Genomic DNA, 24684 nt, shown 5'->3' on the forward strand with positions numbered 1-24684 from the left:
AAGACAGGAATGTCAGTGTTCTGCCATGGCCAGCAAAGAGCCCGGATCTCAATCACACTAAGCACGTCTGGGACCTGTTGGATCGGAGGTTGAGGGCTAGGGCCATTCCCCCAGAAATGTCCGGGAACTTGCTGGTGCCTTGGTGGAAGAGTGGGGTAACATCTCACAGCAAGAACTGGCAAATCTGGTGCAGTCCATGAGGAAGAGATGCACCGCAGTACTTAATGCAGCTGGTGGCCACACCAGATACCAACTGTTACTTTTGATTTTGACCCCCCCCCCCTTGTTCAGAAACAAATTATTCAAATTCTGTTAGTCACATGTCTGTGGAACTTATTCAGTTTATGTCTCAGTTGTTGAATCTTGTTATGTTCATACAAATGTTAAGTTTGCTAAAAATAAAAGCAGTTGACAGTGAGAGGACGTTTCTTTTTTTTGCTGAGTTTATGTACGTACGTACGTACATACACAGCGCTACTAGCAAAATATTCTGTGGACAGATGAAACTACAGTTGAGTTGTTTGGAAGGAAAAACAACACTATGTGTGGAGAAAACAAAGGCAAAGCACACAAACATCAAAACCTCATCCCAACTGTAAAGTATGGTGGAGGGAGCATCATGTTTTGGGGCTGCTTTGCTGCCTCAGGGCCTGGACAGCTTGCTATCGTAAACAGAAGAATGATTTCCCAAGTTTATCAAGACATTTTGCAGGAGAATGTTAGGCTATCTGTCCACCAATTGAAGGTCAATGACCCAAAACACAGAAGAAAACAGAAGAAAATCAACAGAATGGCTTCAACAGAAGAAAATAGGCCTTCTGGAGTGGCCCAGTCAGAGTCCTGACCTCAACCTTCTGGAGTGGCCCAGTCAGAGTCCTGACCTCAACCTTCTGGAGTGGCCCAGTCAGAGTCCTGACCTCACCCTTCTGGAGTGGCCCAGTCAGAGTCCTGACCTCAACCTTCTGGAGTGGCCCAGTCAGAGTCCTGACCTCAACCTTCTGGAGTGGCCCAGTCAGAGTCCTGACCTCAACCTTCTGGAGTGGCCCAGTCAGAGTCCTGACCTCAACCCGATTGAGATGCTGCGGCATGACCTCAAGAGAGCAGTTCACACCAGACATCAAGAGAATATTGCTGAACTGAAACAGTTTTGTAAAGAGGAATGGTACAAAACTACTCCTGACCGTTGTGCAGGTCTGATTCGCAACTACAGAAAACATTTGGTTGAGGTTATTGTTGCCAAAAGGAGGGTCAACCAGTTATAAATCCAAGGTTTCACATACTTTTCCCACCCTGCACTGTGAATGTTTACAAGGTGTGTTCAATAAAGACATGAAAACATATAATTGTTTGTGTTTTATTAGTTTAAGCAGAATGTGTTTGTCTATTGTAGTGACCTAGATGATCAAATCAAATTTGATGACCAATTTATGCAGAAATATTTCCAAAGGGTTCAAATACTTTTTCTTGCCACTGCATGTATGTATGCATGAAGTCAGAAGTTTACATACACCTTAGCCAAATACATTTAAACTCAGTTTCACAAATCCTGACATTTAATCCGAGTAAAAATGTCCTGTTTTACGTCAGTTAGGATCACCACTTTATTTTAATAAATGTCAGGTTAATAGTAGAGAATGATTAATTTCAGCTTTTATTTCATCCAATTCCCAGTGGGTCAGAAGTTTACATACATTCAATCAGTACTTGGTAGCATTGCCTTTACATTTTTTTTACTTGGGGCAAACATTTCGGGTAGACTTCCACAAGCGTCCCACAATAAGTTGGGTGAATTTTGTCCCATTCCTCCTGACAGAGCTGGTGTAACTGAGTCAGGTTTGTAGTCCTCCTTGCTCGCAAATGCTTTTTCAGTTCTGCCCACAAGTTTTCTATGGGATTGAGGTCAGGGCTTTGTGATGGCCACTCCACTCACAACTTTGGAAGTATGCTTGTGGTCATTGTCCATTTGGAAGACCCATTTGCAACCAAGCATTACCTTCCTGACTGATGTCTTGAGATGTTGCTTCAATATATCCACATCATTTTACTTCCTCATGATGCCATCTATTTTGTGAAGAGCACCAGTCCCTCCTGCAGCAAAGCACCCCCACAACATGATGCTGCCACCCCCGTGCATCACGGTTGGGTTGGTGTTCTTCGGCTTCCAAGCCTCCCCACTCTTCCTCCAAACATAACGATGATCATTATGGCCAAACAGTTCTATTTTTGTGTCATCAGATAAGACATTTCTCCAAAAAGCACAATCTTTGTCCCCATGTGCAGTTGCAAACCGTAGTCTGGCTTTTTTTAATGGCAGTTTTGGAGCAGTGGCTTCTTCCTTGCTGAGCGGCCTTTTAGGTTATGTCGATATAAGGTTTGTTTTACTGTGGATATAGATACTTTTGTACCTGTTTCCTCCAGCATCTTCACAAGGTCCTTTGCTGTTGTTCTGGGATTGATTTGCACTTTTCACACCAAAGTACATTCATCTCGAGGAGACAGAACGCATCTACTTCCTGAGCGGTATGACATCTGCGTGGTCCAATGGTTTTTATACTTGCATACTATTGTTTGTACAGATGAACATGGTACCTTCAGGCGTTTGAATATAGCTCCCAAGGATGAACCAGAATTGTGGAGGTCTACAATTTTTTTTCTGAGTCAAGCAAAGAGGCACTGAGTTTGAAGGTAGGCCTTGAAATACATCCACAGGTACACCTTCAATTGACTCAAATGATGTCAATTAGCCTATCAGAAGCTTCTAAAGCCATGACATCATTTTCTGCAATTTTCCAAGCTGTTTAAAGGCAGTCAACATAGTGTATGTTAACTTCTGACCCCCTGGAATTGTGATACAGTGAATTATAAGTGAAATAATCTGTCTGTAAACAATTGTTGGAAAAATTACTTGTGTCATGCACAAAGTAGATGTCCAAACCGACTTACCAAAACTATAATTTGTTAACAAGAAATTTGTGGAGTGGTTGAAAAACGAGTTTTAATGACTCCAACCTAAGTGTATGTAAACTTCCGACTTCAACTGTATGCATGTCTGCCTGTCTACACTATGAGGTTGGAATAATACTGTGAAATTGTGAAGTATTAGGATAATACCATTTTAGTGTAATAGCAGTTTGAAATAACTGCCTGCCATTTCTGCCTGTGAGTTGGTTTGAGTTGAGTGGTGACATCACCAGGTGGTAAATTATTTAGACCAATAAGAAAGAGTTCCCAAACCTCTGCCAATAACAGCTAGTTTTCCCCTCCGCACTCAGACCACTCACAGACAGTCCTAACAAAATTCTTGCTTGAGAAATTGCTCTTTGCTAAGAAGCTATTTTTGTTCATTTTTGACAATTTTAGTTGAAAACTATGACAGTAAGATACTTAATTGTCACACAGAAAATATTTGATATTGAGATAAAAAGGCTACATCAGACCTTTAAGCATTTCACTGTGCTAGTGCATGTGACAAATAAAACTAACTTGAAACACACACACACACACACACACACACACACACACACACACACACACACACACTTCTCAAGTAGTCTAAATCCACAAACAAAAAAGACAGCCTGTCCAATGTTGCAGATGCAGAGCTGGGTTGAGGCAGGCACTATCGAGATGGATTATTTCAGTGGACATGGTCACAGAGAAATCCTCTTTCTTTCTCTCACCGTGCAGCTCTGTGTACCAATCAATCCAAATGATTTCAGACTTAGAGGACCAGGGTGTGTCTTTGTGTTTGTGCTTGTTGTGGACATGTTTAACTATACTTGTGGAGACCAGAAGTCCCCACAAGAATAGTAAATTAACAAACATTGGACCAACTGGGGACATTTTGTTAGTCCCCACAAGGTCAAATTCTATTTCTACAGATTTAGGGTAGAATTCGGTTTAGGGTTAGTTTTAGGGTTAGGTTTTGGGGTTAATGTTAGAGTTAGGGCAATGGTTAGGGAAAATAGGATTTTGAGTGGGACTGAATTGTGTGTCTGTCCCCAAAAGATTAGTTATACAAGACTGAGGCAGCGTGTGATCATCCCTGTGTGTGTGTGTGTGTAGACTAAATGTATTGATAGTGTGTGATGGGGAAGGGTTGCACTTGTCTTGTGGCATCATGACAGATTGTCTCTTTTGCCTTGCAGACGACTAGCAGGCAGGCAGGGTAAACTTGAGTAAATCTGCTGTTGCTAACCTCCGTCGCCAAGGCCCCGGGCGCCACCCAATACAGCACATCAACATGATGAGCAGTGGGGAAGAGAGAAGGGAAGGTGAGAGAGAAAAGAGAGGGGGAAAAAAGATAATGGAAGGAGAAAGAGAGAAGATAGAAGGGGAGAATATATAGGTAATTGTTCCTTCAGCGCTCAGTGAACGACCGCCACCTTATCAGCATCAAATAATATGCGAGTGTCCTCACACACACACACACAAGCACCAGCTCCTTCCCACCCCTTTGGCTTATGTATTCTGAGCCAACCTGCCACATGAGGTCAAACCACTTGACCATCAAACAACCAATCAGTGTCCAGCTGTCCAACTAGAATTGTGACTCCGGCTGTCCGCTACCGCACATCATGCAAAATGAACTCATGGTATTTGTGACTGGTGAGTAGATTGCAAAGGGTCAGAAACTTTCTGGAACATTTTCCATGGGAAGTTAAGCCCTGGAATTTGGAGAATTTTGCTTAAATTCATCAAAAAGGTTAGCTTATAACAGTGAACCTTTTTTTGTGGGATACACATAAGGCAATTCTGGGTATTGCGGCATATTTAGGCTAAACTATCCCCAATTCAATGGAATTGCAACCCTCTGCATGCACAGTGCATTCTTCCATCACATGTACAGCTGATTCTCAAGAACTTGCACACTAATGAAATGCTATGGAGCCCAAACTACTACATGGACTGAGCAAAAGGAGTACATGCTTTCTGGTAAGTTTTTATTACAATACCGGGTGGGGTGAATATATTTTATATGACATACATTATTTTTTTGTTAACTAGTAAATAGTAGCCTACAACAAAGTATGTATAAATCTTTTCAAACTTTTAACAATTTCTGCTAGTTAGTTTTTGCTACCATGTGTGTTTTAGCTTGCTTGAGCCTGCAACCTGAGGAGTGTTAATTCACCTGTTTCCATACATGTTTCATTTTAAAACATGTATCTTACAAAGGAGTTGTTTAATCTAACTGCTTAACCATTTATCTATTCATGGAATTGTATTTGTTTTATTTTACTTTTTTCCCCCTAATCTTAGCAGGAACATGCCAAGGGCACTATCTGATGTTTGGAAAGATTTCACTGCAGCTAATGTAGAAGGAAAAGCTGTGTACATTTGCAAATAATGTGCAAAAAACAAAGATGCAGAATCATCTGGCCAAGAGCATAAAGTTCCCTCAGCGCTCACAACAAGCAACCTCTGACAGAGAAATGCTGATGAATGTATGCAACTGGTTCACCTCTGATGCTCACGGCAATGTGTATTAGAAGAGATTTCTGAATGTTCTTCACCCAGCATACACCCCTCCAACAAGACATGCTTTATCTACTAATTTGCTGGATGCAGAGTTCAACAGACTTCAAGTGAAGGTGAAGCAAATCATAGAGAACGCAGACTGTATTGCAATCATCTCTGATGGATGGTCGAATGTTTGTGGGCAAGGAATAATTAACTACATCATCTCCACCCCTCAACCAGTATTCTACACAGGCACAGACACAAGGGACAACAGACACACCAGTCTCTACATTGCAGATGAGCTGAAAACAGTCAATGACCTTGGACCACAGAAGGCATTTGCACTGGTGACAGACAATGCTGCGGACAAGAATGCTGCTTGGTCTAAAGTCGAGGAGTCCCACCCTCACATCACACCCATTGGCTGTGCTGCTCATTCATTGAATCTGCTCCTCAAGGACATCATGGCACTGAAAACAATGGATACACTCCACAAGAGAGACAAGGAAATGGTTAGGTATGTGAAGGGTCATCAAGTTATAGCAGCAATCCACCTCGCCAAGCAAAGTGAGAAGAATAAGAGCACCACATTGAAGTTGCCCAGCAACACCCATTGGGGTGGTGTTGTCATCATGTTTGACAGTCTCCTGGAGGGGAAGGAGTCTCTCCAAGAAATGGCCATATCACAGTCTGCCAAAATGGACAGCCCCACCAAGCGGATCCTCCGGGATGATGTATTTTGGGAGAGATTGGTAAGCAGCCTGAAACTCCTCACACCTATAGCAGTAGCCATTGCACGGATTGAGGGAGACAATGCAACCCTGTCTGATGTTCAGACTCCGTACTGCCCTGCCCACTTCACTGTTGCTCCAAGCATAGGAAACTGCAGTTCTGAAATACATCAAAAAGCGTGAAGACTTCTGCCTGAAGCTAATACATGCCACAGCGTACATGTTGGACTCCAAGTATGCTGGCAAGAGCATCCTGTCTGGTGCAGAGAACAACAAGGCCTATGGTGTCATCACTACGGTATCTCGCCACCTTGGCCTGGATGAGGGCAAGGTTCTTAGCAGTCAGGCAAAGTACACTTCCAAGCAAGGAAGCAAGGGTTTTGGGATGGAGATACAATATGGCTGTCGTGCCAACACATCTCATCAGCCACCTGGTGGAAGCGACTTTGTGGATCTGAGGCTCTTTCCCCTGTTGCTTCCATCATCCTCCAAATTCCACCAACATCAGCCGCCTCAGAGCGCAACTGGTCCTTGTTTGGGAACACACACACCAAAGCACACACAACAGGCTGACCAATACAAGGGTTGAAAAATTGGTGGCCCTCCGGGCAAATTTGAGCCTAACATCAAGCCATCCTCAACAAGGTTGGAAAGTGACAGTGAAGAGGAGGTCTCAGAATCTGATGTTCAAGAGGTAGACATTGAGGAGGTCCAGGGAGAAGACATGGAAGCCTGAGAGGAAGACAACCAAAGCTTTAGTTTCTAGACTATCATTTTACAGATGCATGTTGAAAACGTTTTTTAGGAGATGCGATGGATCATTGGGGATCATTCAACATTCCCTTTCTTTTGTTGTTCAGTGAACTCATCCCATGTGAAGAGTCAACTCATTTAATTAAAGTTCAATTCGTAACTACATTTTTATTTTTTTCTATTGGAAGGATTTAAATCATTCGCAATTATGTCTACTTATGATAAAGTAAAAGGTTTATGTCTCCATATATGGTAAATATATCTAATGGAAAAAACATCTACATTTAAACGGTATTTATATTAATTTGCATATATTCCCATTAATTCCCATATATTCCTGTTAATTCCCACCTCTGAATATTCCCCAAAATGTGCAACCCTACTGGTGAGGGAGGCCAAAAGTCTGGTATGCCAACAGTCTGGTGCTATCACGTTGAATACATTGATCTTATATCTGTGGTTACAATATGGGCCACTTCTGCTATCCACAGGATTAAGTGTAATTTTTGCCAAGCAGAGTGCGTAGAGTATGGTGAAAACTAGAGACAACTATGGAAGACCAGACTATGTAAGATGGATAAGTGACTAAGGTTTGGTTTTCACTCGCTATGGTGTCAGATAATGGGGATCCAAATAAAGACTATCATAAATAATCATGTGTTCAGATCTCTGTTGAGGCTTGTCAAATGTATGAGATTTGCTTATTTTTACATTTAAAAAAAGTAAAGACTCAAGAGCTTCAAAATTGTATCTCGTACACTGTAGTTGGAGGAAACACGAGACAGTTATGCTGCTTTAAAAGTTGATTTAAGTGGGATAACAAATATAAGACAAGTAGGAGAAAATGCCCTTTGAAAGATTCACACTTCCTAGAGAACACTTCTTTTGTTTACACATCATTCCCTCTTAAGCCTCACCCACACATGTAAATGCATGCGAGTCAGTATGGCAATGTCCTCCAGAAAGTCATCTCTCTACTTAAACCCAGCAAAATTCAGGGCAGGAAAGTTTGAGAGCTGTAGCAACCCTTTTGCAGTTGTCCTTAGCTATATCTTTTCATAAATCTGCAGTAGCAAAGATGATCTATATACTGACCAGGGAAGAGCCCATTCTGGTATAGACAGAAGCCTGTGACATGCAGCCCAATCAGGACTAATCTCTAGGCATGTCCAACCACTCCATTATCTCAACCAATCATGACTAGTGAAGGATCCTGTCTTCTCCCTGTATAGCTCAATGCTTTCTCCTTGGCTCAACTCAACTAATTTAAAATGTTTATTCATATTTACAGATCACACACAAGTTTGTAATTAAGGCACATAAAAGTTCCCATGTTCAAGAAGGCACTTCTACAAAAATAAATAATTATTATCTTAAATTAATAACATCCAAAAATGTATTTATTTAGGGAAACCCCATTGAGACCAGGGTCTCATTCCCAAGGGTGCCCTGATCTCAGCAATACAACAACCAATAGAATGTAACACAAAACAGGAATCAATACAAAACATCCAATTTAAGAAAAACAGTTACATTCCTCAGCAACTAGGTCCTCAATCAACACCATAAACTTCCCAAGCAGCAACTGAACATCCAATTGTAAGGAGTTCTGCAAATTGTTCCAGCAGTGAGGTGCATTAAAACTAAAAGAGGAATTACCTAATTCAGTGGAGACCTGAGGAACATCAAGAGTTAACCAACCCTGTGAATGGGTTTGGTAAATCGTGTTTTTATAATTCAACAACGAAGGCGGAAGCTCTTATAGTAGAGCTTAGTAAACAAAAAGAGAATAGTGAAGTGATCTACTGGACTTTAATGAGGACCAGCCAACCTTTTGATGCAGGATGCAGTGATGAGTATTAAAACGGTCACCTGTGGTAAAGCGAAGGGTGCTATGACAGACGGCATCAAAAGGTTTAAAAGTATTAGCTGCTGCATTCTGATAAATGGTGTCACCATAGTCTAGAACTAGCAGGAAAGTTGACTGCACAATCTGCTTCCTGCTGTTCAGGGAGAGGCAAGATCTATTTCTAAAAGAGAAGCCCACTTTAAATCTTAGTTTTTTAACTAAAGTACTACATACTATAGCTCACCAGTATTTTTTTTTTAATCGACAATCCAAAAGCTCAGATATTTATAGGCGGGAACCTCATTGTTTGGAAAATCAATCAATTAAAATGTAGACCATCTCTATTTTAGAGAACATACATTTAGTCTTCCTGACATTAAGTACAAGTTTGAAACTAACCATTTTTGTAAGGCAACAAAAACAGATTGCAGCTCTAAAAACACCTGGTCTACAGTTGGGGCAATGGCATCTGAGGCGACAAATGCCTCAGATCCTGTAACCAGTCACATATGTGACTAAGGGTTTCACTGCGGATAACTGTGTGCATTCTGCCATACTCACAATATGCTCTACCATATTAATGTGTATAATGCTATGTGGGATGAGCCACAAGAGTGGCTAAAAAAAGAATACATAAATTCATTCATACTCACAAGACGCTCTGTGAAGCCCCGTGCTGCAGCAGTAGCATGGCGATGCCAGTATGTCCGTTCCTGACAGCGTCGTGTAGAGGAGAATCGTTCTTGTAGCCTGGTGTGTTCAACAGCACGCCTCCCCTCTCCACCAACACCTCCACTACACCCTGGTGGCCCAGGTTACATGCCTCGTGCTGCAACACAGGAGCACCGTTATTACATACATTATACAGTAACTTCCTCTGCATACGGTCTTCTATTACTATGTAATACATAGTAGCACTGATGACATTACAAAAAGGTGCATTTCATTTGAATATTCAATGAGGCTGTTAAAGGGATACTTTGGAATTTTGAGTCAGTGGAACTCGTGGATACCATTTTTGTCTCTGCGTGCAGTTTGAAGGAAGTTGCTAACTAGCGCAATAAGATACCCATAGACATCATCATTACGCTAATGCTAGTTAGCATTGGTTCACAAAACTACCTCTAACTTCCTTCAAATTGAACACAGAAACATAAAAATGGTTTCCACAAGTTGATCGGACTCAGGAAAAGTAGATAATTGGGCAATTTGCCTACATTTCTAAGTATCCCTTTAAAAGGCCAAAAGTCACAGATTTGTAATACTGTATGCATACGTATAACAGCTCTTCTATCCGGCAGGGCAAAGTTAAAGACTTGCATGCTATACCAACATGTAGATCAGGGGTGTCAAACATGAAGCCCGTGTGAGGGGGTCCAATCCAGCCGAGGGTGGTTTGAGTAAAAATTTGTACACAAAGTGTTGGGGAGGAACAAACACAATATACTTTAAAATGACCAAAACCAAATTAAAACTGTGTAGAAATGACATTGGACCAAAATTCATAAAGTTTGTGTCCAGCCCGCTAATAATCACCGAAATGAAAGCTAGACAGTCAGGGAGCATCAGAAATTTCAAAATCAAATTTTGATGGCAAGGAAATACAACCAAATTTCAATGAGGCCTTCCGGACCGAATGCAGCCCCCCAGGACAAAATGAGTTTGACACCCCTGCCCTGCATTCCTATCTGTCCCCTGATGTATATGATTGGATGTATTTGCTGTCGAGACAAGGAGAGACTGAGGAGACAAGGCTTCACTCACCAGCGGTGTCCATCCAGCATTGTCTTTCAGGTTGGGGTCAGCCCCTTGGTCTAGGAGCTCCTTCACTGTCTCCACATTGCCCTGCAGAGGTGACAGAAAGAGGAGACAGGCCACAGGTTTAGTGTTCAGTTCAGTTGTTAAAGATATGAACATGCCATTCATATGCTAAATTCTAAATTCGTACACGTTGATATCTTTAAATAACGCTACAGCTGAGTTTTGCTGCAATAGCTTCACTTCCTAGTTTTTTGCTTCTCCCGCCAAAGCGTCAGGGACAAGGGCCTGGCCGTGATGTAACTGCGTATACCTCCCGCCCTCTTTTTCTTCTTCTTCTGTGGGTTTTACAACCGAGAAGGGTGTATTGCTGCCACCAACACATTGGCTGATCCAAAATCATCTTAGACCAGCTGCAATTATCAATCAATTACTCTGTGAGGTTGACAAAGATACATCAGGCCACATGTACTCCAAACACAGCATCTAATCCTACACAGGCATCATGGGGCCTGTAGCGATCATCAATCAGGTTCACAGGTACAGAGTCAGTTACTAGAGACATGAGAACATGCACTTCACACAACCAGTGTCTGTGTCCCAAATGGCAACCTAAGCCCTATATAGTGCTGTACTTTCACATAGGTATAGGGTGCCATTTGGGAAGCAGACAGTGATACGATCAAAGAGATAGTCCCCCCAGGTTATGTACTCTTGTAGTTTAAGGTTTTCTGGGTGCCTTGTTGTGAATCTAGCTTAAAATCGGAATTTCTAAATCTACCTGGTTGTGCGGTGTGGTTCTCTCATGGCCCATAGCACTACACTTTACTGATCAGACAAGCATTCCATTCCCAGCCCTGGGAGAATAGCAGGGAGCTTAACATAAGCCCTGTAAACACCGCTGTAATCCCTGCCTGGATCCTCCCGAGGTAATCAATGTCCCAACGCTGTGAATGATTGATAATAGCAGCAAGTCTGGGATCAGCTGCTACATGTTGACATGTCTCCAACGACTGACCCTGAGCCTGTGACCCAAGTCATGTTAATCTCACCTTTATTGCTGCCAGGTGTAGGGGTGTCTCTCCCTTGTGGTTCCTCTTCACCACAGCTGGGCTGTTCTGTGACAGCCTGCCTGGGGATCTCTTCCCCAGGGGGGCTGGGGAACACGGGCTACTGCCACACTGCTGCGCTCCTTCTCTGGATATCTTGGTGATGGTGGAGGATCGACCCTGTCTGGGGCTGGCAGCGGGGGAGGGCGAGGTATGCATGGCTGGGAGTGCGACCCTGTCCACTGCCGGACGTCTACCCTGGCCAGGAGATGCCTTGGGTTTCTGTGGGGTACACTGTGAGGTGTTTTTCTCTTCCACAAAGAATATTTTGGGAGTGCGCTTAGGAGGGGAGGGCAGGTCAGGCTTTGTAGTCATTTCTTCATTTGGTTTGGAGTGCTGCTTTGCAGATATCTTATCCAGCTGAGAAGGGGTGGTGTGTGCGCTTGGCCCGTCCTGGTCCTCAGAGAGCGGGACGTTCTCTCCTGGCTGAACCATCTTCAGGATGCTTCTGCTGGGGCTGAGGATTATGGTGTTCCCCTGAGGGAGATCCTCATTCTGAGGCTCCACAGTGGCAGGCAGGGTGTCTGGGCTTTGGAAGGAAACTCTTTTACTAGACCTGTGCTCTCCTTCCTCTGCAGTGACCTGCTCTTCTTCCTCTCTGACATCTCCTTCTCTCGCTCCGCCAAAGCCCCACTGCTGGTTGATTGCATCCAGCCTCTGTGTCTTGATATTCTGCTTGGTTTCTTTATGCGTGGTTGGTTTCTGCCCACCCCCAGCTGCAGGCTTCCTGACACCACCACCACCATTTCTCGTCTTCTTAGTCGCTTTTTTCTTTTCATAGTTAGTCGCCCTTTGAGGAGAGGAGCCAGAGTCTTGGGAGGAGGAGTTGAAGTTGAAGACAGACAGGTCTTTGCCTTTAGACTCAGGTAGTGTCTCAGGAGGTCTTGGAGCAGCTTTCACAGTCCCACTCCCAACCTCCGGTAGAGGCACCGCCGCAGGCTTCTCTACCCGGCAGCGCACCTTGCGGCTGCGGGGACTAAACCAGATCTTGAAGTTCTTCTTGTGCTTTAAGACAGATTTATCTGACTGTGCTGGTGGTGTAATGGGAAGGGCATCTGAAAATAGTACAGGAAAGAGAAAAATACTGGTAGGACACACAAACTGAAACCACACATCAAAACGTCTCACCTAAGCTAAGAACAAAGACTATAATGGCATATGTGAAAGCAAGCGGTACGGTAGCACTATAATTTTTTCTTTCCTTGTCACGGCACAATTTGTATTCCACTAGATTCACCTGTGGTTGTGTTTGGTTGTCTGCGCTGCATTCATTCACGCGACCTTGCTTGTCACACACCCAGCCTGTTCTGCCTAGCAAGCTAGCTAGTATCTAATTTGGTGACCCAGAGGGGCATGTAGCTGCCAGTCAGTGTTCCTCTACCACTGCGGCAACATGAACATCACCCGTTTGTCAGAGCTCAAGTATACAAGCTAAACACCACCATACATAACGGCATTGCATTATTACTGTCATTAACAGGGATTATGATGGCAGGGAGAAAAAGAAATCAGAGGGAACACATGGTAATACTTCCATTTGTGCTTAATGCTAAGGGATATAGGCCTACCTTTGTTAAGGAATAATATCACAGGTGAGATGAGGGCAGTGGAAAGGTAGGCCCCTAAATGGCAGGTAATAAAAAGGAATATATTTACAAAGGAATAGATATGGGAGCAGTCAGAATTGTACACCAGGTTGAACAACTCGTTGCAGTTGTGCATCCTGACGTACAATTCTGACTGCTCCTGTATGTATTATTTTGTAAATACTGTATATTTTGTTAATAGTTCACTAAAGTGTATTGCACCATACTGGCCACCTATTTATTTATTTTACTTTTATTTAACTAGCTAAGTCAGTTAAGAACAAATTCTTATTTTCAATGGCGGCCTAGGAACAGTGAGTTAACTGCCTGGCTCAGGGGCAGAACAACAGATTTTTACCTTGTCAGCTCGGGAATTCGATCGTGCAACCTTTCGGTTACAAGTCCAACGCTCTAACCACTAGCCTACTCGTCTTCTTCAAAGAATACTATCATTAATATCCTAAAAGTTGTACCTACCTACAGGGGAAACAAAGTTAAAGCAGTCATAACTATCATGTTGAGTAAACAGTCACAGACATTTCCTGTCCTCAGGGGAATAAACAGTGAATCTAGGTTGTGGAAGAGTTCAGTGCTGTCTGTAAATCCTTTATCTTAAGGCTTGTGCACATCGCACCGAATTTGGATCTAGCGTTTGTCTGCTGTGTTTTAAGAACCACCCGCTGTAGACGTATGACTGCCAACATTTTCACCCGATTCGATGAAATTGGTCAGCACTCTTTCACAAAATACAGCCTGCACTCTGTTCAGAGGTTATAAGTACTCTCGGCCAGCAAACACTATCGGTGTGTACGTATCCTAATTACCATGGTCAGTGACAGGCACAGTCGTTATAATATTATAATAATCTGGAGGTGTTGGGAAAAGCAGTAGAAACATTTCCGTTCTAAACAATGTACAATAAAGATGTTTTTATTGTCTAATAATAACATACCGGAGTAATCTGAGCCAGTGGGATTGAGCAGTGAGTCTAGGTTGCCATAGAGTTCTGTGATATTGCTGAGTTGTCTGTTGATCCGAATGTCTTTCACCCAGGCAGGACTGTGACACACCACACATCCCACTCCAGCTTGAGGACCAGCACACGACCTAGTAGTTAGTACAAAGAATCACAAGTCATTGATAACCTCAGGATGGTAAAAGAACAAGCCAAGTAAAGTACAACAATCTGCTTCTAACGTAAACTCACCCCATTCCGTACAAATGTGCATAACCGCGAAATTCAAACGAGGCTACAAAGAAAACTAATGGGACTGTAGCGACTGTGTTGACTTCAAAATCGGGGGTGTGAACTAGGTTTCTATTCAAGCGTTGATCGACATGGTACTGGCTCCATAGTATTGGAGAAAAGTTGAAAAAAACTAACCCCCCGTTACATCTTGACGTGTCATGATATAACGTACAGCACGTATAAAGCAACTATTGCTGTCTTACAATCTCCCTCCACCAGGTGTAGCACTTCTCTCATAGTTTAAAAACAAGAAATGGACAGTGACGGGGTTAAGGGGGGATACCTAGTCATTTTTTTCGTCATCAATGCATGCGATCATCATTCTCAAAGCGGCTGTTTACTTCTAAGATCACTTTAGCACCACCCTAAAAACCTGATTCAAATTCGACACAAACCTTCAAATAGGTATGTAATGACACATTATATAAACTCTTTATAGTGTTTTATTTACATTTTAGAGGCAATAAGGTGCTAAATTGGACAGATTGAGTGAAAAAAGCAATGTTCCCACATGACATCTGTCCTTCTCACTATCACGCATTAGTTTCGCTTCCCCACCCGCCATTTTTAAAAAGACCAGACAGGCTCATTGCCTGCTTGAATTATGCAGAAACGGGCAGTGTTTAGGTCATGTAATTGATTTTGTTGGAAAGGGGAGAAATTGTGCTTTACAATGGTATTGACATTACAGTTGATCTGGAACTATTACGTTTTTGGGGAGCTAAAATAAGGGCAATATTACAGACCAGGGCGATGTACGAGTTTACGTGAGTTTACGTTACCAAGTTAACCACTCCAAGAGGGACAGCATCCACTCACCTGCAAAGCATATGTTCACAAACTCCGAGGCACACAGGTTCGTTCATCAGTTTTGAACTGTAATGACAAAGTGTATCAAAGACATGACCATAACCATGTAAGTTAGATCTCGCTATTATTATCAATGACATCAACTAGTTACCTAACAAGCAGCCAAGCATGCCCAGTTTCATAACAAATAAGTCCAGCTAAATGTAGCGTGTTTACCATTTTGAGCACAGCAAAAGTTTTCGAAAATGCGCGACAGCCTCCTTCGTTTTCGTCCAGCCTTCGTCGGTGCAAAGATCAGGATCCATTTAACGAAATGTAGTTACGTTTTCCACTATTTCGAAGCTAAACTCGTACACGTTGATATCTTTAAATAACGCTACAGCTGAGTTTTGCTGCGATAGCTTCACCTCCTAGTTTTTTGCTTCTCCCGCCAAAGCGTCAGGGACAAGGGCCTGGCCGTGATGTAACTGCGTATACCTCCCTCCCGCCCTCTTTTTCTTCTTCTTCTGTGGGTTTTACAACCGAGAAGGGTGTATTGCTGCCACCAAATGGACCGGTTGAAACCAAAACAAGGTAAAAAAGAAAATCCATACGTAATAGGGAAACTAACTTAATCTACCCAAATCAAAATAGTACATTGACAAAACAAAAATCCCAGTTCTTCCTTCTTTCAAATCTCCATGTCCCCTTGTCCAGAAACGTGCACCAGTTAGCCTCAGGCAAGGCCCATCTCCCAGCTAGCAAATTAAGTACACCAACTACAATACCTCTCTTGCCAATTGGCCTGGATCCTTTGTCGACACGGAGCCCCACCGATCCATCACTGCTGGTCTGCTGACATAATTCGGCCAATGTGCTCTCAACCGGCCTTTGCGTCATGGATGTTGGTGATGATCCATCTGCTAGCCCCGGCCCGCTAACTTCCTGAACACTGTGTCTCCCGCTCGCCTAGCGTAGTAATCGACTACCGAACGGCTCCCTGTTTCATCTATTGCTGCTCATTGGACCCTATGATCACTCAGTTACACAGCTGATGCCTGCTGGACTGTTCATTAACACGGTACTTCATTTTGTTTATCTGTCGGCCCCAGCCTCGAACTCAGGCCCTGTGTGTTGCTAACTGACCCTCTTTGCCCATTCATCGCCATTTACCCATTGTTGTCTTAGCTGTTTACCCGTTGTTGTCTCACCCGTTGTTGTCTTAGCTCTCCCAATCAACACCTGTGATTGCTTTATGCCTTTCTCTAATGTCAATATGCCTTGTATACTGTTCTTTAGGTCAGCTCTCATTGTTTTATTTTACTGCGGAGCCCCTAGTCCTGCTCAACATGCCTCAGATAGCCCCCGTGTCCCACCCCGCACACATGCGAAGTCCGCATCTAGCTTAACTGGCGCCTCCAGAGGTGCAACCTCTCTCATCTTCACTCAATGGCTAGGTTTACACCCACTGTACTCGCACCCTACCATACCCTTGTCTGTACACTATGCCCTTAAACTATTCTACCATGCCCAGAAATCTGCTCCTTTTATTCTCTGTTCCCAAAGCACTAGACGACCAGTTCTTACAGCCTTTAGCCGTACCCTCATCCTACTCCTTCTCTATTCCTCTGGTGAAGTAGAGGCTAACCCAGGCCCTGTGTGTCCCCAGGCACTCTCATTTGTTGACTTATGCAACCGTAAAAGCCTTGGGTTCATGCATGTTAACATCAGAAGCCTCCTCCCTAAGTTTGCTTTATTCACTGCTGTAGCACACTGCCAACTCTCACACTGCCAACTCACTGCCCCTTTCAAAACATGTAGAACTAAGAACAGATATAGCCTGTGGTTCACTCCAGACTTGATTGCCCTTGACCAGCACAAAAACACCCTGTGGCGTCTGCACTAGCTTCGAATAGTCCCCACGATATGCAACTTTTCAGGAACCAATACACACAGTCAGTTAGGAAAGCAAAGGCTAGCTTTTTCAAACAGAAATTTGCGTCCTGCAGCATTAATTCCAAAAAGGACAATGTAAAGTCCATGGAGAATAAAAGTACCTCCTCCCAGCTGCCCACTGCACTGAGACAAGGAAACACTGTCACCACTGATAAATCCACGATAATGAAGAATTTCAATAAGCATTCCTCAACTGCTGGCCATGCTTTCCACCTGGGTACCCCAACCCCGGCCAACAGCTCTGCACCCCCCGCAGCAAATGGTCCAAGCCTCCCCCCCAACTTCTCCTTCACCCAAATCCAGACAGCTGCAAAATCTGGACCCCTGCAAATCAGCTGGGCTAGACAATCTGGACCCTCTCTTCCTAAAATGATCTGCCGCAATTGTTGCAACCCCTATTACTAGTTTGTTCAACCTCTTTTTCGTATCATCTGAGATTCCTAAAGATTGGAAAGCAGCCTCGTTCATCCCCCTCTTCAAAGGGGGAAACACTCTAGACTCAAACTGTTACAGACCTATATCCATCCTGCCCTGGCTTTCTAAAGTCTTCGAAAGCCAAGTGAGCAAAGAGATCACCGACCATTTCGAATCCCACCGTACCTTCTCCGCTGTGCAATCTGGTTTCCGAGCTGGTCACAGATGCACCTCAGCCACGCTCAAGGTCCTAAACGATATCATAACCGCCATTGAAAAAAGACAGTACTGTGCAGCCGTCTTCATCGGCCTGGCCAAGGCTTTCAACTCTGTCAATCACCGTATTCTTATCGGCAGACTCAACAGCCTTGGTTTCTCTAAGGACTGCCTCACCTGGTTCACTAACTACTTTTCAGATAGAGTTCAGTGTGTCAAATCAGAGGGCCTGTTGTCTGGACCTCTGGCAGTCTCTATGGGGGTGCCACAGGGTTCAGTTCTCGGGTTGGCTCTTTTCTCTGTATATATCAATGATGTCGCTCTTGCTGCGGGTGATTCTTTGATCCACCTCTACGCAGACGACACCATTCTGTATACATCTGGCCCTTCTTTGGACACTGTGCTAACAAACCTCCAAAAGAGCTTCAACACCATACAACACTCCTTCCGTGGCCTCCTACTGCTCTTAAATGCTAGTAAAATGAAATGCATGCTCTTCAACCGTTCACTGCCCGCACCCGCCCGCCCGACTAGCATCACTACTCTGGACGGTTCTGATTTAGAATATGTGAACAACTACAAATACCTAGGTGTCTGTCTAGACTGTAAACTCTCCTTCCAGACTCACATTAAGTGTCTCCAATCCAAAGTTACATCTAGAATCGGCTTCCTATTTCGCATCAAGGCCTGTCATTTACAAAATAGCCTCCAACACTCTACTCGGCAAATTGGATGTGGTCTATCACAGTGCCATCCCTTTTGTCACCAAAGCCCCATATACTACCCACCACTGCAACCTGTATGCTCTCGTTGGCTGGTCCTCGCTACATATTCATCACCAAACCCACTGGCTCCAGGTTATCTTTGCTAGGTAAAGCTCCAACTTATCTCGGCTCACTGGTCACCATAGCAACACCCAACCGTAGCACGCGCTCCAGCAGGTATATTTCACTGGTCATCCCCATAGCCAACCCCTCATTTGGCCGCCTTTTTTCCAGTTCTCTGCTGTCAAGGAATGGAACGAATTGCAAAAAGTTGGAGACTTATATCTCCCTCACTAACTTTAAGCGTCAGCTGTCAGAGCAGCTTACCGATCGCTGCAGCTGTACACAGCCCATCTGTAAATAGCCCATCCAACCAACTACCTACCTCATCCCCAGATTTGTTTTTGATTTTCTGCTCTTTTGCACACCAGTATCCCTACTTGCACATCCTCATCTGCACATATATCACTCCAGTGTAAATTGCTAAATTGTCATTACTTCGCTACTATTGGCCTATTTATTGCCTTACCTCCTTACTTCATTTGGACACACTGTATACAGATTTTTCTATTGTGTTATTGACTGTAAGTTTGTTTTTCTGATGTGTAACTCTGTGTTGTTGTTTTTGTCTCACTGCTTTGCTTTATCTTGGCCAGATCGCAGTTGTAAATGAGGACTTGTTCTCAACTAGCCTACCTGGTTAAATAAAGGTGAAATAATAATAAATGTAAAAAATGTAAACACCCGAGCCATTGCCTGTTCACCCCACTAACATCCAGAAGGCGAGGTCAGTACAGGTGCATCAAAGCTGGGACCGAGAGACTGAAAAACAGCTTCGATCTCAAGGCCATCAGACTGTTAAACAGTCATCTCTAACACAGAGAGGCTGCTGCCTACATACAGACTTGAAATCATTGGCCACTTTAGTAAATGGAACATTAGTCACTTTAATAATGCCAGTTATCTTGCATTACTCATCTCATATGTATATACTGCATTCTATACCATCTATTGCATCTTTGCTTATGCTGCTCTGTCATTGCTCATCCATATATTTACATGTATATATTTTTATTCCATTCCTTTACTTAGATATGTGTGTATTATGTATTTGTTGTGGAATTGTTAGATATTACTTTCTAGATATTGCTGCACTGTCAGAACTAGAAGCACAAGCATGTTGCTACACTCGCAATAACATCTGCTAACCATGTGTATGTGATTTGAATTGATTTGAAACCCTTTTAACAGCTGCTGCATATGAAATGCTCTGGACAACCCTGACTTTGGCCACCTCATTCTCTTTCACTCTTGTGGGGCATTTGAAAGCTGTGGCTTCATGGTTCCCACCACAATTGCAACATTTCACATTTTCCTCACTTTTATAACACATGATATGATCTTTTCCACAACTTGGACATCTTGGCTTCTCCCTTCTGCAAACACTTGAAACATGACCAAAAGCTTTACAATGGTCACACTGCGTTGGTCTTGGGACAAATGCTCTAACTCTGTAGTTTATATACCCCAACTGCACTTGAGTAGGGAGAGACTCCATTTCAAAAAACAAAAGAACAGATAGACTTCACTTTTTCACCATTCACCACACGATTCATCCGACGTGCTTCAATCACTCCAGGAATATTTTTCAACTCTTCAAAATCTACTTCCCATGAGATGCCAGATATAACCCCCTTGAGGTGTGCCCTGTTCCAAAGAGACACACATGACACTTCAAACTTATCAAATCGGTTAAGACACAACGCACGTTCCTTCTGATCCGCAGAAGCACAACAAATCTTAACAATCCTCACAGCCTTCACTTTGCCCAGCACTCTCGCCACCAGTTTGGATAACTCAAATGGTTTCTTCAAGATTGCTACTCTGCTCAGCTGTTCCTCATTAACAAACCATACTCCTACTTGGTACGAAGGTTCATTCTTATCTCTGTATGCTACTTTGCTCCGTTTTCCATTCTTTTGGACACTACTCAAATTCTCCTTGATTCTCCCGCAATTGTATTCAGAATCCACTTCATCATCTGCTTCCACCATCTTTTTTTCTGCTGATGAAGCAGACACCTTTTCAAACCTCTGCTAGTCGCCGCTCATAGCTGGGCCTCGTATCCCCTCCCTCCCTTTTCAGCTGCATCGAAAGCAGCCTTCTTCTTATTTGGTGGCATCCAAAGTTATGGTGCATTACCTCCACCTACTGTATTGGAGAATGGGCCAGAGACATTGAGAAACTAAATCCTAGCTGTCAGCCCCGTTGCTCCTAAAAAACATAAAATATTTGAGACTATATCTAATGACGTTCTACTCAATATACTCTTTAAACAAATTTCCTGTACCCCCTTCTCCCTCATACTCTCAGCCTCTCAAATATGTTGTTTTCTTTTTTAGGAGCAATGGTAGGACTGGTAGGATTTAGTTTCTCAATGTCTCTGGCCCATACTCCAATACAGTAGGTGGCAGTAATGCACCATAACGTTGGATGCCAACCGCCGATAAACCTCACCAAAGAAGGCTACGTTCTACTCAATATAATCTTTAAACAAATTTCCTGTACCTCCTTCTCCCTCATACTCTCAGCCTCTCTCTTTTTCTCTACTGCCCACACTGTATCAATGCATGGTCCATGGTCTCTGTTTCCTGGCAAAAATCACACTTTCTTGTTGGATGCTTTTCAACCGGCTGTGTCCCACCCTTAATCTTGTGAAAATAGCCTCCTCTCTTCTGTCCCTTCCTGCTACCCTCCCGTCCCCGACTTTCCTCTGTACTTGAAATAAATGCCTACTCTTAGTATCTCTATTCCACTGCTCCTGCCATCTCTGCACCATTAGTGTCCATATCAGGCTTTTGCCTCTGACTTGCTCATTGAAACCACAACATCAACATACCCATTACTATGTGTTGTTTAGCCAGTACATGAACTGCCTCATTCCCCTCCACCCCCACATGTGCTGGGACCCAAGTAAATCTTATCTGCATACCCATCCGTCTAATCCTGCCATGGGTTTGTAGCACATCATAAAGCAGGTCTTGTCTGCTACGTGAGCTAAAGGACTGCAGACTCATCAACACTGCACATGAATAAGAGCAAATAACCACTCTGTCTGGTTTGTCTTCCTCCACCCATTGCAATCAGCTCCACCGTATATACAGCCAGATGATCTGTAATACATTTCCTGACTGCCACCCCACATTCCTTCACTACAAATGCTGACCCAGTACGTCCTGTCCTTGGATCTTTTGAACCATCTGTGTAAATGGCCACAAAATCCTGATACACAGTATCCAGACGTCTTTCTGTAGTCTCACCAACACTTCTAGATCAACTTCTGGAGGCGGGAGTAGCCATGGTGGATTCACAGGAATAGCTCCCGTTGGACTAAACTCCCTTCCAAACAGTCCCATCTCTTTCGCCTAGGTATTACCCACCCACCTAAAGCTTGTGTTCTGTCCTCACTCATGTTCCCAGCATGCCTTTAAAATCCCTTTCACAGGATGAGACACCCCATGTCCCTGTAGGTTGACCCAATAATTAATTGGCAGCTGCTGTCTCCTGTTCTGCAATGGCATATCCCCCATCTCCACCTGTAGTGCAGCCACTAGTGAGGTCTGAAACACCCCACTACATATTCTGAGTCCTTTCCCCTGTGTGACATCTAGCCTGTCCAATGAGGTTCGGGCTGCCAAACCATACGCTATACTGCCATAGTCTATTACAGATCGGATCAATGCAACATACATGGTCCTCAATGACGAACGCCCAGCCCCACTCCTTCCCAGTCAGACAGCGCATCACATTTAGCACCTTCTTACACTTTCTCAAGACTCTCTCTCTCAGGTCAGTCTAGTGTCAAAATATACCCCAAAGAACCTGAAAGCCTCACCCTCTCCAAGTTTCTCCCATATAACCTCAAGTGTACCTCATCTCGAACTTTCCTGGTAAAGAACACCAGGAACAAGTTTGAGTTCTCTACAGAGAACCTGAATCCCCACATTAATGCCCACTGCTCTACCTCATCAATTGCTTCCTGTACCTTCCTGACTATGTGTATGGCACATTTATTCCCCTCTTCCATAAACAAAAAAATCCTTAACAAGTAGATACTGTCATTCATTATGCATTGAATATACTTAGAATTATGATGAAAATGAGGGTAGCTAGCAACGATCTTTAATCATAATGGAATGGAGGAAGGTAATTTGCATGCACATGGTGAAATGCAATAGATAAGCCTAATGGACAAAGTAATGTTTTATGACACATTGTTGTAATAAGGAAGCAACACTTGCTATCATATAATGAGCACACCACACAGCAACAAATTCTTTGAAAAATAGCTTTATTAAATGTACAAAAATAAGTTCAGTGTGTTCATGTTTTTGTGGAACTGTGCTTAAAGGGGCAATCTACAGTAGCTATATAAATTGTTGCACTTATAAATTAATGACATATAACCATTGATTCTTGAAGAATATAACTTATGAACGCCTTATGAGTTTAGTTCAACTGTTATACCCCATCAGAACTAAAAATATAAGCTTGTTTTACTACAATGTTTGTAAACAATACATGTAAACAAACACTGTATAGCCTCAAAACATGATTAAAACAATAATTTTGATTTTATGGATGGTCAGCCCTTGCACCCATAGCTATGTCTATGAATTTGAGAGTGGTTACATTTCTCCAGCCCCATACCTCAGCTTTCTAGAGAAACAGTGGCGGGGAGACGATTTGTCAACTGCTGATTGCCGCTTTAAAGCATTTGGAGGTGACAATAAAATATTTAGATATGCCCTCAGAGGAAGTGTTAAGGAGAAAATAAGAGATATTGAGAACATTTGTATCTCTGGGTGGCAAAAGTTGTTTTCTATTGACTTACATCTATCTCAGAAGCTTTGATAATATTATCGTCACCATAAGTATGACAATCTCTGCACATATAGTAGGTAGTACATTTTCAAGTATTTTTTCTGATATTTTTTTGCTTAACTAATGGGCCAAATAAATATAATTTAATCAACAAAATATAAGAGTTTCACCATTGGAATGCAGAGAATGGTTAAACATGGGGAATACTGATTTCTCTAAGGTTATAACTGTTGCTGAAGAGCAGTGCCTCCACCACAGTACTTCGATTTGGAATGATAATAACATGACAATACCATTTATTTGCTCTTAGATGTGATTGTAATTGTAAATATGTAATTGTACTTTTGTTAATTGGTTATAGCCTGCAGGTGAGGAAGGATGGCCATTACATTTTTTGGACTTCAACCCATATTAGTGTCACGTTGTCCTCTGAAGATGAGGAATCATCGGACCAAAGCGCAGTGTGGTAAGTGTTCATGTTAATTTATTAAAACAGAACACTAAACAAAATAACAAAGAGAATGAACCTCGGATGAGGAGGAGCATGGATTGAACCAAAACGCAGCGGGTGTTGAATACATAATGATTTATTAGACACGACGAAACAATGACACGAACTATACTTGAATAAACTACAAAATAACAAAAACGAATGTGTAGACAGACCTGAACAATACGAACGTACAAATAACACGAAGAACGCGCGAACAGGGAAAATAGACTACACAAAAGAACGATGTACAAAACAAACCGAAAACAGTCCCGTGTGGTGCGCAGACACAGACACGGAAGACAATCACCCAAACACACAAACAGTGTGAACACACCTACCTTAATATGACTCTCAATCAGAGGAAATGAAAAACATCTGCCTCTAATTGAGAGCCATATCAGGTTACCCAAAACCAACATAGAAACAGAAAACATAGACTGCCCACCCAAACTCACGTCCTGACCAACTAACACATACAAAACTAACAGAAACCAGGTCAGGAACGTGACATAAACCCCCCCCTTAAGGTGCGAACTCCGGGCACACCAGCACAAAGTTTAGGGGAGGGTCTGGGTGGGCATCTGACCACGGTGGTGGCTCAGGCTCTGGGCGAGGTCCCCACCCCACCATAGTCAATCCCAGCTTACATCTCCCCCTTAGAATGACCACC

The 24684-nt window shown here is 43.1% G+C and overlaps 1 protein-coding gene across 2 annotated transcripts in view; it reads right to left on the reverse strand.

Annotated features, from left to right (window-relative positions):
• LOC129816569 (BRCA1-associated RING domain protein 1-like) overlaps positions 1-15835 on the reverse strand; it is a 29478-nt gene extending 13643 nt beyond the window's left edge. The window contains exons 1-6 of one of the 2 annotated variants that reach the window (XM_055871188.1): positions 15525-15835; positions 15318-15374; positions 14202-14356; positions 11607-12718; positions 10561-10641; positions 9450-9625 (exon numbers count right to left, since the gene is read on the reverse strand). In XM_055871188.1, coding sequence (XP_055727163.1) covers positions 9450-9625; positions 10561-10641; positions 11607-12718; positions 14202-14356; positions 15318-15374; positions 15525-15613 — 1670 coding nt within the window. In that variant the 5' untranslated portion in view covers positions 15614-15835. The remainder of the gene's footprint in view (positions 1-9449; positions 9626-10560; positions 10642-11606; positions 12719-14201; positions 14357-15317; positions 15375-15524) is intronic. The other variant, XM_055871187.1, reaches the window with a different exon arrangement.
• Between the last annotated feature and the right edge of the window lie 8849 nt (positions 15836-24684).

The sequence above is a fragment of the Salvelinus fontinalis genome, chromosome 19, assembly GCF_029448725.1.
Source record: "Salvelinus fontinalis isolate EN_2023a chromosome 19, ASM2944872v1, whole genome shotgun sequence".
In the NCBI taxonomy this organism is placed as follows: domain Eukaryota; kingdom Metazoa; phylum Chordata; class Actinopteri; order Salmoniformes; family Salmonidae; genus Salvelinus; species Salvelinus fontinalis.